The sequence below is a fragment of the Dermacentor silvarum genome, chromosome 5 (genome assembly GCF_013339745.2).
Source record: "Dermacentor silvarum isolate Dsil-2018 chromosome 5, BIME_Dsil_1.4, whole genome shotgun sequence".
NCBI lineage: Eukaryota > Metazoa > Arthropoda > Arachnida > Ixodida > Ixodidae > Dermacentor > Dermacentor silvarum.
In genome coordinates, this window is record NC_051158.1 from 92420960 (window position 1) to 92439480 (window position 18521).

At 47.9% G+C, this 18521-nt stretch overlaps 1 protein-coding gene across 3 annotated transcripts in view; it reads left to right on the plus strand.

The window, feature by feature from the left end:
- Positions 1-14649, plus strand: part of LOC119453602 (lymphoid-specific helicase) — a 54807-nt gene extending 40158 nt beyond the window's left edge. The window contains exons 12-15 of one of the 3 annotated variants that reach the window (XM_049668287.1): positions 1951-2096; positions 5149-5399; positions 8418-8620; positions 14384-14649. In XM_049668287.1, the coding sequence (XP_049524244.1) occupies positions 1951-2096; positions 5149-5399; positions 8418-8620; positions 14384-14410 (627 nt within the window). In that variant the 3' untranslated portion in view covers positions 14411-14649. The remainder of the gene's footprint in view (positions 1-1950; positions 2097-5148; positions 5400-8417; positions 8621-14383) is intronic. The other 2 variants (XM_049668288.1, XM_037715658.2) reach the window with 2 other exon arrangements.
- The last annotated feature ends 3872 nt before the right edge of the window (positions 14650-18521 follow it).

Sequence of the window (18521 nt, forward strand, 5' to 3'; positions counted from 1 at the left end):
ACGGTGAAATCTGACCGATTCGGCGGAGCAGATATTTTTGCTCCACAGAGCGATCGGAATCGGCGGCTGGTCCCAATCTGCCATTGGACCACAAAACTCACGCTCCCATTCTGCCATTGGAATAGACTTGCTCCACACAGAGCAAAAATACTTGATCTGGATCTACCATTGGAATTCAACAATAGGTCAGCGCCCACAGGCAAACATGAACACATCACACTCGATGAGCGCGGACACGCGCAGTTAAGCGCCGCTGCAGAAGCGAGCGAAGTGACCTTCGTGCTGTTGTCTATCGCTTCAACCCTAACTGAGCGCCGAGAACACGCAGCACGCACAAAGCCACGAGCCGCCGACGCACCTACACTGCGTAGAATCTACCCCCACGCAGATCGCTTTCAAGATAGGGCCCGCGGGACCGCGCGCGCGCCGCCGCGCAGTATGATGCCAGAGCACAACGCTGCCCACTACTCCCCCCTCCCTCCCTCGCTGGTGCCTCGAGCGCAACGGAAGGAGGCGCGCTTCCTCTCTGCTTTTCTTTCGCGCGCGAGACGCGGTCGTCGGCTCCCCTCGCACGCTTTCACTCGCACATTCAGCATACGGCCGCGCGGCTTCCCTCGCACGCTTTCACTCGCACATACAGCATACGGCACGCGGCGACGTATGCTGTATGTGCGAGTGAAAGCGTGCGAGGGGAGCCGACGACTGCGTCTCGCGCGCGAAAGAAAGCATACGGCGCGCGGCGACGGCGTTATCGCCCTTGGACTTTATACGGAACATCTATGAGCCAAAACCAATTTTAGGGCCGCAACGCGTCATAGACATCATCTTTAGATAGCAAAAGCGGATATCAAAGGCCATACTTTTGCTGGCGGAAACCGAAAATACGTAATAAATGTCGCCCCCAGCACTTTGGGCAGCCAATGCCATCGTCAAGCAACCAAGCCAAGCGACATGAAAAGTCAAAATGGCCGCTCGGGCCCGCGCGGTGTGGCAGTTCGCAACGTATGATGCGGGAACGGTCCCACAGTTGCGACGTAACAGCGGGGTTACCAATGCATTGGGTTCTATGGGAGCTGTGCCGGGACCGGCCGAAAACGACGTAACAGCCGGGAAAACGCAGCACCCGGGAACGTAACAGCGGGGTTCTACTGTACGTCGATTCATACAGGGCGCCAGCATAGAGTTCCACAAAAATGGCCTGAGGAATATTTGGCCAGAGTGTGAAAGTGCAGCAGTTTAACCGGCCTGGGAATGATGGGTGGTACGTGGATTCGCACGAGCTTTGTTTTTCAATCTTCAGATGGCTTTGTCACTTAAACTTGATAGTTTTCAACTGCATATTACATTACAACCGCAGCAACTCGCAACGATTGGGCATGTGCGCAGTCATATTGCCTTGCTGTTATTGACAAAATACGATTGCTTGGAAATACGGGAAGGTGAAGCATAATAAATAACACCACAAGAAAAATGTTGCTCACCAGTCATTGTTGTGGTGCAGTGCGGAGTCTGCAGTTGTGTCTGGGAAGGTGTGGGACTGTACGGAGAGTGCTGGTGGAGCTGCAACTTTTGCCAGGGGTTGGCTCGCCAAGGCAGAAATGTCCGCTAGGTGTTCTGCCATTATGTACCACTTATGTTTCATCAAACATGTTGGGTTTATTCAGCTGTGCATTTCTGTTAGAAACACACTTCCCTTGATAGCTGAACATTTGCAGTTTTGTATAGGACTATGTACCTCCGAGTAATGGAAGCGAGTGGGCGATGCACCATTTTTCTTTCAGTGGTAAAGTTAACATAAGAAATAAGACACACTGGAAAGCCAGTAGTTAAAGTTTGTTTGAGTAATGAATTGGCAGCTGTTGTGCATTGCTTTCTCCCTATTTTGTGTCTTAGGTGTGCAGTCTTTTCAGGCTCGCCTGAATGGCTGTGTCGTGTTTTGCACTCGCGCAGGTGCTGATATTTTCGCAAATGTGCCGCGTGTTGGACATCCTCGAGGACTACTGCCTCATGCGGCGGTTCAAGTATTGTCGCCTCGACGGTCAAACGAGGGTGGAGGACCGGCAGCAGCAGATGAAGCTCTTCAACGAGAACCCAGAGTAAGTTGTGGGGAGTGTGGGTCAGTTCTTTTGGGGTATGATGCGGCCAGATGTACTGTGTGGTGGCTCAGTGGTTATGCAGTTCAGGCGCCGAGCACGAGGCTATGGGTTTGATTCTGCTGCACATTATTTTGCCCATTTTCCTGCAGTTCTCAAAATGCTTGTCTGCAGTTCTCAGAAGCTTGAATCGTCGCTTACTTTTAAAATGTGACATACCGAAAGTCCTCATGTAAGGACTGCACCTTTTTTTATAAATTTGCATCTGAATGTCTTGCTGTGGTTTGTACACTGGCAAAATACAGTGTAGACCGCTTATAACGTACCGTAAAAACCGGAATATAGGTCGAACTTTTTTTCAATAAACCATTGCGAAAAGTCGACCCTCGTCTTATATACTGGACATTGGCGGAAAAAAACTAGGGAAGTCTTGGCAACAATGGGCAGATGAAGTAAACAGCCGCCTTCGCCATCGCATTCAGGCTGCTTTTTCACATTTTGTTTCAAAATGAGCGGAAGCCGATGGCAATTCACCGTCGCCTTCAAGAAAAAGGCGATCGAGTACGCGGAAGCCCACGGCAGCCTGCCAGCTTGCCGTGGGCTTCGTATCGTGCGACCATCGACCCGCGTGTTTGTCAGCACCTTTACCATCATGGCACGGAGCAGCATTTAAATAAATACTGTCACCATTGTGCAACCGGCTGAGTCGCATTTGTTTAAAGGTAAGGGTGTCTTTCAGTACTTTTGCCATTGAAAACAATTTTTTTTTATTTTTAGAATTGGTTAGTTGGGGGTTGACCTATATTCCGGTTCGACCTATAGTCCGGTTTTTACGGTAAGTCGCCGGAGTCGTGATTATCTGCACTATAAGCGGTACCGCACTATAACCAAAACAACGATTTTCAAGCCCTGCACGTATGCAAAACGTGTAGACCAAGCATGTAGGCACGCTTTGTACTATCGCGCACACATCGCGATTACGTTTTCGCCAGTGAGCTGGCGAAATCATAAACGCGATGTAGCCGGTGCTCTTCAAGCTCGACAGCTTTGCACCGAGTAAAAACGAAACTGTTTGCCACAATCGCTGCGGAAAAAATCGTGACCGCTATCGACGCGATTATGAATGGTGACTTTGCGGTGCTGAAGGTACGCGCCCGACGCACGCACCGAGTCTGGACGAATTAACTACCATTTGCTGCAACAACTGCAGTCGAAACCGCGGTCGCTGTCTATGCGATCATCGATGGCGACTACGCAGTTTTTTAGGCACGCGGCCTGACTGCGTGTACCGAGTAAAAACAAAACTACTGTTCGCCGCAACCGCTGCTGAGAAAACTGTGGCCGCTATCAACGCGATCGTGGATAACGACTACACAGTTATGAAAGCCCGCGGCCAACGCGGTGTTATGCGCGGCGGTAAACGCAAGAATACAGGCTTTAAAGACACAAATAGGCTCGAAGCGTTCCGGCGTTGCTGTCATTCACGTACGATTTCAACTGATGGCTGTGGCGATGCGGACTCCGCCGCTTCGTTTCGGTTGGACGCTAGCGCCGTTCGTGCTCTTTTGCGTCGCAGATTTGCGGTTCTCCTCGCTCACCGAGCTCCGAAAGTAATCCGAATTAACTGGTGTGCGGCCAAATAAGTCCGAATTAACGAGAGTTTGATTGCATTGAATAATGCATACGCCGGCCGGCAGCACACACCTTGTTGAGAAGCGTGCTCGGTACCGCCCTTGTCGGCGAGATTTTCCCGTGGAAGCCGCATTATAACCGGTATTTCGTCTCGCGCGGCTGCACTGTAAGCGGTATGCGTATACATGGAGTTCTATGGGAGGGTAAACAGGAGTCTGAAAAGGCCGCATTGTAGCTAGTTGTGCACTATAAACGGTTACGTTATAAGTGGTCTATACTGTAGTAAATAAGTTTGAATCTACTTTCAAAAACAATAAGGCTTGCCACCATATGCAATGACCTTGGGAGGCCTTTATTTCGGTTTGGTTTTCTACCCCAATCATTGTTGCAGGTACATAACCGCAGAGCAGCACCAGCTGGAGTGTGGTTCATTGCAAACGTGCTGTTACAAGATGGAGCAATCTTCGGACATGAGGTCGGACGTTGTGCCACACGAGATTGCACAATGAAAAAAAAAAAAAAACTGTTGAAGTTTTAACGCAAAGCAATAGTGCTGGTGTGCTATCGGCGTCAAATGAAACAGAAACTGCGGAGTACGTGGTCGAAGCATAACTGAAGATAAAGTGCACGCCGCCCAGTCATCACCATTGACAGGCACGCTCATTTGGTTTGACAGCAGTGGGCGATGATGCTCCCCCTATTATACTGCGATATTTTCGTGTCTGTTCTGGTTCTCTTTTATTTGAAAGTGAGATATTAAAAATATAAAAACGCAAGCTAAAATATTGCAGTATAGAGCGAGTGTTATCGCAGAGTGCAGCGAAACCGTACGTGCTATTGGCGTCAAATGAAATGCTAACAGCGGTGCATGTGGTACAGTTTGCATTGTCATCATTACAGCACCGTCGCCTTCTCTCGCTTTCAAATAATAGAGAACCTAGAACAGAACAGCGCATTGTGGTCAAACTGAATTGGCCACTGCAAAGCACCACGAGTGAAGTGCCACCTCTGAACACCGTCGCGAGTGGAAAGGGCAGAGGCATAGGCAGAACAGATGAATGCCCATGCAAAGGTGCCAGGGCATACCTCAATCCCCACAAGATAACATTACATGGCCACAGCTAATGAGGTGTACGCGTTAAAAGATGGGGTGTGGCCCTTACACAAGAATAGACAATAGAAGTTTTCATCAATAAACATTTACCTAGTCGAGAGAAGACACTGTCAAAGAGCGTGACGTCATAGGGGTTTTGGAACTTCAAGGCAATGTTGCTACGAAGTATTTTATTTTTGCATACTTTCCGGCTTATCGAGACTCCGCACCTGATAAGCACCTGATCTTATGTGTGTTATCTATTACTACCTTCTTATCTTTTCCTTTATGCCCCACCTTAAGGGTTTGTGGTTCTTGTGCTCCGCGCAGCTACTTTGTGTTCCTGCTGTCGACGCGGGCGGGTGGCCTGGGAATCAACCTGACCGGTGCGGACACTGTAGTGCTGTACGACTCAGACTGGAACCCCCAGTGCGACCTGCAGGCCATGGACCGCTGTCACCGAATAGGGCAGACCCGGCCAGTCCTCGTCTACCGGCTAGTCACGCGCGGCACAGTCGAGCAGCGCATGATCGAGATGGCTGGGGCCAAGCGGCGCCTCGAAAAAATCATCATGCAGAAAGGTTGGCACGTGTTGACTGTGCGTTGACCATGTATTGTTTTGAGGCCAGCTGCAAGGAAGTTTTGGGCTGCGTAAATAAAAACGCCTAGTTTCGAGTAGTGTTTATATAGAGAAGCTCCCCTCCAATATCTTACATTTGAAATACTATTGGATACATCTCAAAAAGCTAGAAAGACGGGCATTTTCGTACAGAAACAAGAAAGAGAGCTGTCATTAATGCTTGCCGGAAATGCTGAATTGAGAACATTGAGAAACAGTGCAGCGCCTGGTTATGTACTCCAAGGTAGGGGGCCGCACCTGTGGTGCACTCAAAATCTCGGAGACCGTGCTCTGGTATTTTCATCGTGTCCCCAAACTACCGGGGGCCCGCCTCGTCTGCTTGTGCGCTACTGAAAGGACATTGATAAGGAAAATTAGACAATTATTAGCCCTGCAGCATCACCCAGATTGCTTCGGTGATAGTGTACATGTGCTACTCATTTAAAACCAATTTTGTAAGCAAAGAAACATTTTGTGGTAGCTGGTATGTAAATGAACACACATTTCTTTCATGGCCTGCTGTAGCAGTTTGATGATTGCAGTGTTTCTTTTTCACTCAGTGTAGGTTCAATGACAACCAAATGTGGAGGATATGTTTAATTTACTAGTTTGCCCAGTTGACTCAAAAGTGCTAAGCTACTGGAAAACAGTGCGGCTCTGGAAAAAGTACAGGAGAAACGGAAAGCATTGGTCAAGTGATGTCTCGCAACTGAGAAAAAAGGTTTACTGGTACAGTAAAAGCTCGTTAATTCGAATTTCGCGGGGACGCCCAATGAGTTCGAATTAAACCGAAATTCAAACTAACGAAATTAATTGAAAAAACAGCAGGAATTGAGACCGGGTTGTTGGAAAATCACTCAAAATTTTACTTGCGAAAATAATCCGTGATCACTGTCTGTTTCTCTTCTTTGAATGCGATCGCTATAGCCTTGTTTTCCAACACGCGAACGTGGCAGAAAGCATCCTCTGCGTATTCCTCGAAGCTGAAGAATAGACGCGCGACACGCATAGCCTCCATTAGTTCCAAAGCTGAGGGCCGCGTGGGTGCATCATCGTCATCCGCACCTACATCGACGACGGGCGCTTCTCCATCAGTCACCTGCGCGATGATATCATCATCGGTGATTGTGCCGCAGACCGCTGCACAGCGATCTGCATCGACGTAGTCGTCGAAGGTCACGTCCTCCAGCGCATCCCGCAATTCGGCAGGAATGACCACGGCCTCGCGCACGTCGGGCTCGCAAGCTGTGCCCTCATTGGTCGCACAAAAGCCACTGTGGCGGAAGCAATTGGCAACAGTTGTTGCCGTGACCTGATCCCAGGCCCGCACAACATATGCAAGGCCGTGAGCAGCGTCACATCGTAGCGACACGGCACCGAACGACTTCGTAGCTCTGACGTCCTAGCGACTGAATGTGCAGCACACAAAGGACACGGAGACTACGCAGACACGTCCGGCATGAACCACCACACGATGCGAAGAGCGAGCGCAATGACGACAGTGACGCCGCTGCGCTTGTGCCATCTATCGTTGAGCCTTGAAAGCTTGCGGCGGCAGTATAAAATACCACCACGCAGCGGCGCGCAGTTCGAATTATCGATAGAGGAGCCGATGCGCGCGTGAACTAACGAGTTGGTTAACCCATAGACGCCTATATATTGTGGCCGGACCATGACCATCAGTTCGAATTAACCCGAAAGTTCGAATTAATGAGGTGCGAATTAACGAGCTTTCACTGTAACGAAATGAGACACTGACCAACATAGCCGTACACATCTGCAAGGTATTAGCCAGGGTATTGCAATGTGCACTTTGGCACAAGGTGGCAGTGTGCCCACTCAGCCTGGGTGTTGACGAGTTCAGAGATGGCACTTGGTCAGTGACTGCCGCTCTAAGTAAACCAGTTTGATCCAGACACTGCCGAGGCTGGTTGTCATTCACTGCAGCTCCTAACGAAACCTACGGACCCTGCAAACTAAACCCAAGAAAGAACTGTAATGCTAATGCCACTCGTTATCGAGGCATGACCGCTGCTCTTCAGAGGGTACAGCTGATGGACGTCCGTCTTTTCTGTTCATTCTATACTTGTTCTAGAACCGTGATGTTTTGAAGTAACTGAATCCACATCAACCAGACCAACTCTTACCGTTGCATGGCATTACTACCCTAATGTTACCGATATTGGCTGCCACAACTCTGTATGCATGGAGTTAGTACCAGGCTGCCACAATCGTCCGACAAGCTTACCAGTATGGATTCAACCGGTTACCATGATTGCACAACAGCATGTGCGCGTCCAGGCAGCCTGCTTCAATCCTAATCTGCTTTATGCTACTTGCTCTCTGTCCTGATAGCAAGGAATAAATGGTAAAATTGACCTTTGCTTATGGTATCTTTAGCTGGTCGAGAGCCTTCGAGCGACCACTAAATAAATACCACTAGAGTTTATCGCACCGATGGGACTAACCGTAGACATTTCAAGTGGTCTGTTTCAATCAACCAAATAGTCACGTGTTTAAGTTCTCTAGAGTGCTCGATAATGACCAGTTGAATACAGCATTAGTCTCAATCTCAAGCTGCCAATGAAGTTTTGGCAATGTTTTGTCGTTAATGTTGGGATCAGCCGTTTATTTTAAATACACCGCTCAGGTGCGAGAGTGCTTCGATTTCTACCTACCAGATGGCGCGAAAATTTAGCGTTGATTTGTCTACGACTCGCTAGAAGTGTTCTAGATTTTCTCTTTGCGTTGCCCACTTTTCGTGCACATTATCTCGGTAAACTTGTCGGATGGTAGCAGCTAATACCGACATTTAGGTTAACTCCGTGCACATGCAGTCGTGGCAGCCAGTAACAGTGTGCTAAAAAACAAAAGTACCAAGCCACAGTGTAAAGTTAATACTGTGCAGGTACACATTGGGAACTAGTTATATGTGGTTACTTGGTTCCTCATCTAAGCGAAATTGCGTGTGCATTTGCAGGCAAGTTTGCCAAGGTGGGCAAGGATGCCTCGAAAGTTGGCAGCCTGTCCCCCCAGGAGCTCTTGGACCTTCTGCACTCCTCGGACCACTCAGCAGTCATCGACGCTGGCTCCAGCGTGCTCTCGAAGGCCGAGCTGGACGCCCTGCTCGACCGAACACGCCTCGCCACAGATCGGAGCAGCGCAGCGAACAGGTTGTTCGAGGTAGGTCTTGCAGCGAAGCAACTGCTCAGCTTTGCGATGTTTCAATGCCACTAGTGTTTTCATTCATTCTAACAGAGATGGCATTGACCTTATTGCTGCATTCTCAGACGTATTAGCTCAGAGCTCTTCCTCGACCTTGGTTCAGTGAAATGCAGCACTGTCAGTCTCTGAACTTCAGTAGTATACACCTTAGCTGTAAAAAAAATGCCTGGTGCATGCAGCCAGCGAATGCATGTCCTTCGAGATCAGTTTGTTGCTTGGAGGAAGCTGTTGCTGGGGCGTAAATTCGGACACCACCTATTTATGAGAGTTTTAGCGGGTCTGGTATTCTGGTAAACGCAAGTGGACCGGGCGTTTACCGGATTATGGGAGGCATAAACGCAAAGTGGCCTGCACGGTGCAGCCATGTTGCGACGCGCAGAGCTAATATTGCAGTGACCAAGTGTATTTTACTTTGCTGCTGGTGTAGATTTTTGGCAGCAGCAGTATTACGCCACTGCTGAAAATTTGCGCCAGCAGCGAAGTAAAATTCCTTTGTTTACTGCAATATTAGCTCTGTGTTTGATTAGTTCTGCACCACAAGGTGGCTGCACCATGCAAGCAATTCACGTTTGCACCTCCGCTCATCCGATAAAACGGTCAGCACGCTAAAACTTCCTATTGTAAAAGTAATAGTAAATGCTTCATAAAACATGGACCGCAGAAACATCGGCTTCATAAACAATATATTACTTTCTTACAGCTAGAGCTGCACTTGTCTGCTTCCCACCAGTGCTGATTTATAATCACTATCGTGCTCACCTGTTACTGTTTCCTATATATTTCTTGAGCACGACTACATCGTCAATGCAGATTGGGAAATTCTGATAAAAAATGTTCCAGTGCTTTCCATGTCACCACTGGATGATTGGACATTCAGACCAGTAAGCTTTCTGTTGCATTAAAAAACGGTTACAATAAAATTGGTTGTCAGTCCCTTTGAACTTGCTCATGGAGCGTAGAACTGTGACTTAGTCAATAAATACAGCCTCTCAAAGCCAACCACTTCAATAATAGCCAAAGACAAGGACAAGATATTAAGTGCAAGTATTATACGCCTTCAAAGCCAACCACTTCAATAATAGCCAAAGACAAGGACAAGATATTAAGTGCAAGTATTAACGCTGACCCAACGACAAGAAAGCGCCTTCGGAAATCGACCTACACGGATGTTAAAAATATGTTGCTTGAGTGGTTTGTTGAAGCCTGGTCCTGAAACATTCCCGTCAAAACTGTCGCCGTCGAAGAAGCCTCGATCAACATTGAGGACGTCAACGCGTGGCTCTCTGAGAACATTCCAACGATAGCAAGCTACGCTCAGTCGGACGTATATACAATGCCGATGAAACTGCACCCTTCTACCAGATTCTGCCGTCAAAGCCTTTAAGAGACAGTTGTGCTGGTTGAAAGCACAACTTCACGTTACTGCCCTGTTGTGCACGAACATAGATGGCAATGACCGGCGGCTGCCATTTGTCATCGAGAAGTCTCGCAAGCCACGGTGCTTTGGGAGTTATGTTCCAGTGCGCTACAGACACAACACAAAAACCTGAATGACACGTGAATTGTTCGCGGAGTGGCTGGATGAATTCGACCAGGACATGATGACGCAAAACAGGAAGGTCTTACTCGTGCTCGACAGCTGTTTGGCGCAGCTTTCCCCGACTATGGTGACCATTTTTTACGCCAACGAATGCGACATGGACATCATTCACGTGCTCATGGTGCTGATAGCACTTGATCGAGCAGATGCAGACGTCCCACTTTGCATCTCTTCGTTCACCGCTGTGGAAATGCTTAAGGCTGCCTGAACTGAGCTAACTGCGGAGGGCATCGCGAATCGCTTCCATGAGCAGGGTTTATGGGTCCAGGAACAATGGATGAGGTTGTAGAACGAACTTGAGATCCGACACTAGTGGAGCTGTTGCAACACGTTATTGCTGCGCAACTGGCCGGACCTGACGTTGCTTGGAAATCGTGGCTGCGTACGACGACACCAAGATAGCAGAGGCATGCACTGACGGAGCCATTGCTCTTGAAGTGCACGCAATACCCAAATGCGAAGACTGATGAAGATGTCCAGGATGCTGTTGTGTCCCACCCACCAGTTGTCGTGAGCGCTTCAACAGCGGTTAGTTACTGCATTGCGTCTCTGAAACAGTTTGTTGGCAGCAAGGGCCTTGGAGAGGAGCATATGGCTGCCCTGGAGAGGCTAGAAAATGCCGTGATAAGGTGTGCTTTGGAAAAGCAGATGCGCGTAAGACTTTTTTGAAAAAAAAAAAAGAGGCTGTTCTTAAATAACTTTTCATTTTTTGTCAGTAATATGAGAAGTCCACTTACTACAAACTTCGGATATAACGAACTCAATCAGCGTGACCGTCAGGTTCGTTAAAGTAGGGTTGTTCGTTTTCGGAATTTGTTTTTTTAATTTCGAGGGGTAAAAAATCGGGTTTTTTGTAGAACCATTGCGAAATTCGGGGTTTTTTTTTTTCGGGTTAAACTTCAAAATATACTAAGAAATACATCATGTTCAGGGCATTTATTTATGGGATGGTATCATGAGCACCTTAACGCGGACGCGTTAAATCAAGGCATCTGTTTCAAGCTGGTAATAGGGGGCACATCAGCGTCTTCTAGCATATACTCCAAAGCTCGGCGTTTGTTTGGAAATTAATAAGTAATAATGATAGTAAAGAGCATTGGTAACTTCTTGGAAATTAAACATTTTATTTATGAAAAGCTGGTCATTGATTTTTTACCGATACTTACATTATCATCTGCATGCGCAACATGTCGGTCTCCGTCCGAGACCTGTCCGATCTTTGAATGCATATCAGCTGAGAGAAAGTTACCTCGACATCACAGCTTCCATTAGCTAGGCACGAGTGTGTTACGAACTCAGAGTTAAGTGCGCTCAGTTGGCCGGTTGGTTGCGTGTAGCGTCCAGAGTGCTGCATGCAGCTTGTGAAATTAAGTCTACAGGCCACTGGAGTTCAGTCAGCAGGATCTAACTTCTTTGTCCCAAGGCAGGGTAGCTACGGCGTGTCAGCCGCAAACTGCATTCAGCGTAAAAATAAGTTGTTAACAAATAAATAATAAAAAAGGTTGGTATGTGGTTTTGGAATTCAGAGAGAAATAGGGTTTAACCCGATTCTTCTGAAACATGTTCGAGGTGTAAAATCAGGTTTTACCAGACAACGAACAACCCTAGTTATAAGTGGTCTTGACTGTAATTCGATTCGTGAATGGACTATTAGATATTGAATTATTCGGTACATTCAGTGCAGAGACCCACACAGTGCAGCCTGTCGCATGCGTCGTGGAGCTCCTCGTGCTTGTTGCTGCGCAAGCAAGCGCCTCACTTCGTTGTTTTCAGCGCAAAAGGAGCCACATGCGCTTTTCGACGTTGGCCCAATGTAGGGATTGCACACACTGTGCCCGAACGCTGCAATTTGCACAACGGCGCCATGTCGGCCGGGGCCCAACTCTGTCGGTACAATAAGGTTTGTCCAGGTCGACAAGACTGATCAAAACAACGCCATCCGAGCAGAGGCAACAGCAACAAAAGCAGTTCGCAATTCAGAAAGTGCGGAAGCATGTGCATAGATCGAGCCAATTGGCCACCGCTGGGCAAGCAGATCATGTTGGACATGCGGCGACAAACTTCGCATCACTGCAAAGAGTCGTCGAGCTAACCCGTATGCATTATCTCGGGAACAATCACTGTGATGAGCCACCTGTACCGAAATTCTCCTGATTAAAAAAATTCCAGACTTCCATATAGTACTAGAACTGAGCTGTAATAAGTGTTGGCATACTAAGTTGGTGTGCTCTTTAATAAGAGTAGAGCGTACTATGTACGTACCTTGATTTATAATTACCTTAGTTACTGATAGCTTGCAACATTCTTGTTATACGATTCTGGGAGACTCCTTAGCATGTGCTGCACCGTATGTTGTTACCCAAAATCACGGAGAAAGAATAACAGGAGGCGCAACTCGGCTCCTTCTCGCGTCGTCATAATGTCACGCTGGAGCGCGGCGGCGGACGTCGTGACAGCGCCCCCTACCAAACGCCGGACGCCTGACGTATGGTCACGTGATGGTTTGTGATGCAGCGGATGCGGGAAGCGCGGGGCTCGGTCGCTCGGTCTTGTCGTCTGCTCGCGCGCGGATGCTTGATGCCTGTGCGCCGCCCTTGCATTAGGTAGCAACAGCTCGAGTACGCTAGCTGAACACGATGCCTGTCGCTAAACGAGACGGCAGCTATTACAACGTTTTCTCGCTAAGCTGGCCGGAGCGCCATGAGACGGGGACCGACCAGTACCGCCCCAAGGAGCAGCGATGACTTTTTCGGCTGGTCAGGGAAGACTGCGCTTCCAAGGTCAGCGTAGTATTTACGCCTGCCGAGCGTTCCGCTGGGGAAATGTTTTTAGCAGACGTTGTCGTTTCTCGTCAGTTCTCGATCCTCGCTTTCTATTGCTCTCGCCCATTCTTGCAGGCGTTCGTCATTTGGAGCTTTGAAAGTTCGAGCGTTTTCCGCGCATTACTTATATCCGCTGTTACAGTTTTGGGACGAAGCATCGGTGCCCCATTTCTGATAATCATGAACCGCATACACAACGAACACTTACATAGTAGAGGAGCAACGGAGGAACTGCAGAACTTAGAAGCGATGATTCTGACTGCGCGAAGCGAGCGGCAGACTCTGCTCTGCTCTGCTGTTCCGTTTTTCCACGTCTTCCCAAACCTGCCGCAGGAATATAATTAAATTTAGTTTCCCCGCAAGGTAGCTATGTATCGCATACTCTGATCGGTGCTTTTTATAGTGCATGATGATAAAGATAAACAAATTCTCGTTTTTTTGTTACGCCGAAAAATTTGAAAACGCATCAAGTGCAGTTTTCTATACGCGCATGAGTATAGTTGCAAATCGTCTGCTCTTTCCATACGCGCCTGGCTATGATCGCAGATCGTCTGGTCCTTCAAGTGCTCTAGTTTCCTGCTCTTATTGCCGCATAAAAAGCATGTGACCTTAAATTTAAATCTTGAAAAAAATATTTATACCATGACAGTCTATAGGTATTTTATTGCTTGAGTGCAAACCGCGCTGGCGGAAATGTTTTTGCGGCATCAGACAGCTCAGCTCAAACGGCCAGTAGCAGACGACGCCGGGCGCCGTCGGAGAGCAATTTTTTTTCTTCCGTGACCGTGGCCGCGGCCGCGCGCACCGCTCCGACTCCGACCGCGAGGGAAGTAGTTCATTCCGTCGCCGCAAGGGGCGCTGCGCCAACGTTCACCACCAGCGTGTCTCCTCCTCTCCCAGCGTGACATTATCACGACCAGTGCTCCCGCTGGCGCCGGCCCAGAGTTTCGCCTCCTGTTATTCTTTCTCCGTGCCCAAAATTTGTAAGCATTAAGTTGTGAAAAATGTTCGCATATTCGATTCGAAACTTACTATTCTACCCCTATTTATTTATTTATTGTTCAAAGTGGTTTATTTTTAACACCGATAAAACTACGAACCTTACTTCGTGTAGTTGTGCAATACCTTGCCACTGCTATTGCACTTTTTTGAGTGGCAACTTTTGTTTACCTGAGGGTTGTGATGTCTGTGCTTTGAACACGGGAAACGGTGCACATTGATTGCACTGTCTATCTGAAGTGACATTGAGTTTTTCTGCGCTCCTGTTTAACATCTCCTCCATTCTCCGCATTTTTCCAGGTTGTTGCGAAAGACAGCGATGGTTAAGACAGCTTGGCTAAGCCTTCAAGGACGACGATGTATCAAATCCATCGACTCATTTTTTAAATTAATACTAAATCGTATGTTCACGACTTGTAGAGAGAGGCTGTTTTATTTATATTTATATGCGCATTTGCATTAGGTCACACAGTCCACCTTTTAATACGAAATTTGTCTGTTTGTACAGTTCTGAAGTTGTGTAAGAGTGCTCACGTTGTGATACAATAAAAGATAATCTTGCAGAATGTTTCCCAACTTGTTCATTTTCTCACCACTACTATCTTAAAGGAAGCATGTCGTACTTTGTAGAGAATGGAACTATATTGGGCTGGTATGAAAGTAATTTCCATTTCTTGATCAAGGACAAACATCTATATATACTGCAGCCACACACTCACTTTCAATGACCACCTAAACCTGTTTAAGTCTGCGTGCCTAATTGGCTCTCTTGTGCAAGCTTGTGGAAACGAACCAATGGGGCTCACGAATTTCACTGATCTCCGATTTCAGTCATCCTTGAAAGTGAACGTCCGTGTGCTTGCGTTGTAGTGCGCGTTATAGAACCCCAGGTGGTCAATATTAATCCAGAGCTCTCCACTGCAGCGTGCCTCATAATCGGAACTGGTTTTGGCACGTAAAACCCAAGAAAGATGAACGCGTTTGACAGTGGTGTTTGCGGTGACCAGGCAACCCTGTATGGCCGAGTACGTCCATGAACTCAACAGGAGTGTTTGCGTACTAAATACAAAGCTCGTGCCACACGAGCGACATCTGCAGGCTGTTCCCACAAGCATTGTGCCGCTCCTACCACCTTTATATGCAAATTGCAGCTTGATTGCAAGAACTTGTCTTAAACACTTGTTTTGCAGGTAATGTTTGAGGGAGGAGTGCTGTGTGGTTGTGAGAACAGCCCCGCACGCACTTTTGTCAAATTTGCTGGCACAACCTAACTTAAAGCTGTGACTCGTTTTTGTCAACACTTGTGTGATGTTAACAACCGAACACTAGTGCTAAATCTGGCAAGGTATTACACGGGCAACACAACCACCCGTCCCAGATGGAGGAAGTTCTGGCACGTTACTTTTACGACATGCAGTACACCGTTGTGTTAGAGCCTACTACAGCTAACGTCTGGTTTTCCGGACTCCGTAGTGGCCGCAAAAACGTCCGAAAAAGCGGGGCAGTCCGAAAAGGAATGTGGCGGATGTGTGGGGGCAGACACGAAGACCCGTAAAACTAAATTGTTTCACAACAATTAAGGACAAAGGAAAGTAAAAAAAGCGGGCATGTTTGCACTCGGTCGTGCAAAGCTTAGGCACAGCGAAAGTGCTACTGCTAGGTCTTAACTTGGTTCAACTTAACTACGCATGTAGGGGAAGGTATTCTCGAGCGATCATTTTCGGAGGTACGTTCCCTTTCGTGACATTTCGCGTGACTAGCAATGGACGCGTCGGCGCCTACGAGCGACCGCGTTCCTGGCATGCCGCAAACGCAGGCAGGCAGCTGCCGTGTCTGTGGCGAAGTGAGCGCGCACCTGCCCCGGTGGTTACTAGGCAACGCGAGGTGACATCGCTACTGGTTCCGCGAGGTGGTTGGTAGGCAACGCAGTGACGTCATACCTCGATGAGGTTTTGCGACAGCAAGCGCCACTTCTTATGGTTAGCTAGAAGAGCTTCGCCGTTAAAAAATCAATGCACGCCTTTTACTGCCCCCAAGGGCTGGACGCCATTGGCGAGGATTACAAAGGCGGGGTCGTCGCCATTGCTAACACTGGCGAGTTGTTTAAATGAAAAACATGGCACCGAACAGTAAGTAGTTTGGTAGCGAACGTTGAAGCCAGACCTAGCGTTGCCGTGGCTACGGCTGCCAGCGGATCCGTGCGGGAGCGCTGGTTCGAGGTGGCGAGATAATGAAAATGGCGGTGGTGGTGGCTTCGATTAAAGCTGTTTCGGACCTGCGGTCATGGAAAAAGTCGAAGGTTTTTTGCATCTGAAATTTCAGGCCTTCTTGTAGATTGACTCTACCCGCCACGGTGGCTTAGCTGCTATGGTGATGCGCTGCTAAGTACGAGGTCGCGGGATCTAATCCCGCCCGTGGTGGCCGCATTTCGATGGGGGCAAAATGCAAGAACGCCTGTGTCCCATGCCTTGGGGGCACGTTAAAGAACCCTAGGAGGACCAAATTTCCGGAGTCCCCCCCCCACTACTGCGAGCCTCATAATCATATCGTTAAACCCATTAATTGTTTTTAGTGCATTGACTCTATAGCAACAATAATTCGGACTAAGGCGCGAAGACGTGCTGCTGCCGTGAAAGCGTCCGAATCATCGGGCGTCCGGAAAATCGGCCGTCGACTGTATACTGTTTTACAGATATATTTCTTGCACTATCCCTATAGTACTATCATCATTTCCAACCCTACCTGTGTTGCAGCCATAAGAAGCTGCAGTAGTGAGCAGTGCTCAATTTGATATTCCCGACATCGTGTGTTGTCACAAAACTTTCAATGTCTCTGAGGTGGTACTCTCAGCTATCATTTTCAGGGATACTTTCACGAGATTTCGCCTTCCTAGCACGACCCACCATCCCCATGGTTCAGGCACCACAATGGCAGCATATATGGACACCAGCACCAGGAGGGGGGTATACTCTGCAACAATCCCTGTAAATGGACTGTCCATTTCGGCCACTGCTGATTGGCTGCCGCTAGCGGCACGAGTGAGGATGGAAACAGGTGCCGCCAGCCAGTCTCCTTGCTCGTGCAGCTGCAGTCAATCATGGACAGTCCACTAGGTGGACTCTTACAGAATCTCCTCCCCCCCCCCCCCCCCCAGGTTTCTCTTGTGTGTTTTTGGTAGAAAGCTATAGGGATGGATGTATATCAGTAAACAGCAGATGTTTACAGGCTGTGGGATCTGAAAGAAATGTTAGATTTCCAAGCAGTCCGTGACCATAGCCAGTAAGACCATCCAACACTAGGTTGTTTGTACGTATAGTCCAACCTCATTATAATGTCGCATCCAACACAACAATACATTCATTATAAATTCATTATAAAGTCAAATTCATGATAAGAACGCATTCGTCACATGCAGATAATGGCGACAAACATTTTAGACTTACTTCTTTAGATCTGACAATTCATTATGTCGAGGTTCAACTGAACTAGTACAGGCTGGAAATCTGACTGCCAAGCTGTGCTCCGAGACTGTGCAGGTATTCAGCCTCTCCCATCCCACGGCCCCGTAAAATTTTCCGGTTCACTATATGTTGCTCTCTTTCAGTGTCCCATAGCTGTAAAGTTACGCAGTTTGGTGCTTCTACAAGCGTCATATCCTGTGGCATATTTTATGGATATGTATGTGGGGCCACACAGGATTCCTGTGAATGGACGTGCACCAAATACCAGCCACATTAAAGTTTGGAAGCCACGCTCTCTTTGCCTCTTACCCGGGGTTTGACATTTGCCATTGTTTTCTTGCCCAGTAGACGACTTGGGGTTACTTCTGCCCATTTTTGGCCAATCCTCCAGTATATGTGTCACACAAACAGTATAGAAGCCCTAGATGTGTTCACATACCTGCCGTACTTCTCTGTGCGTAAACCTGTTAACAACACCTTACCCTTCACAAGCATAATGCACGGCCTTTGTCCTCGCGACAAAAGAGCCAACAGCTGCAGGTGACGAGTCTATGCATTTCATCTGCCATCGCTGCTACTTGGCAAACTCAAACAAGCTTTGCTTCATTGAGACTCCAATATTGTGTTGCATCTTTGGCTTCTACATTTGCTGAGTGTAACCTAAAGTTGGGGTTAGATATTACGAAATTTTTGTTACGCAGCTTAATTGTGCACAGAATGCACTTTCTTGCATCTCTTGTTGGTAATGTGCTGCCAGAAGAAAAAAAAAATTTAAAAAACTTTATTACTCCACAGGCTACCACACAGCATGCAAATTAACCTTCGTGAAGAAACTGCATAAGTGGCTCATGGAACCTATTATATTCATAATTAATGGCTTGTGGTGTGTACAGTGGTGTGCCTAATCCAGATCCAAGCACCTCTAAGCCTTTTATTTCCTGTGGCCTTTGTCCCTGGACAGAGCTCTTCAGTACAGT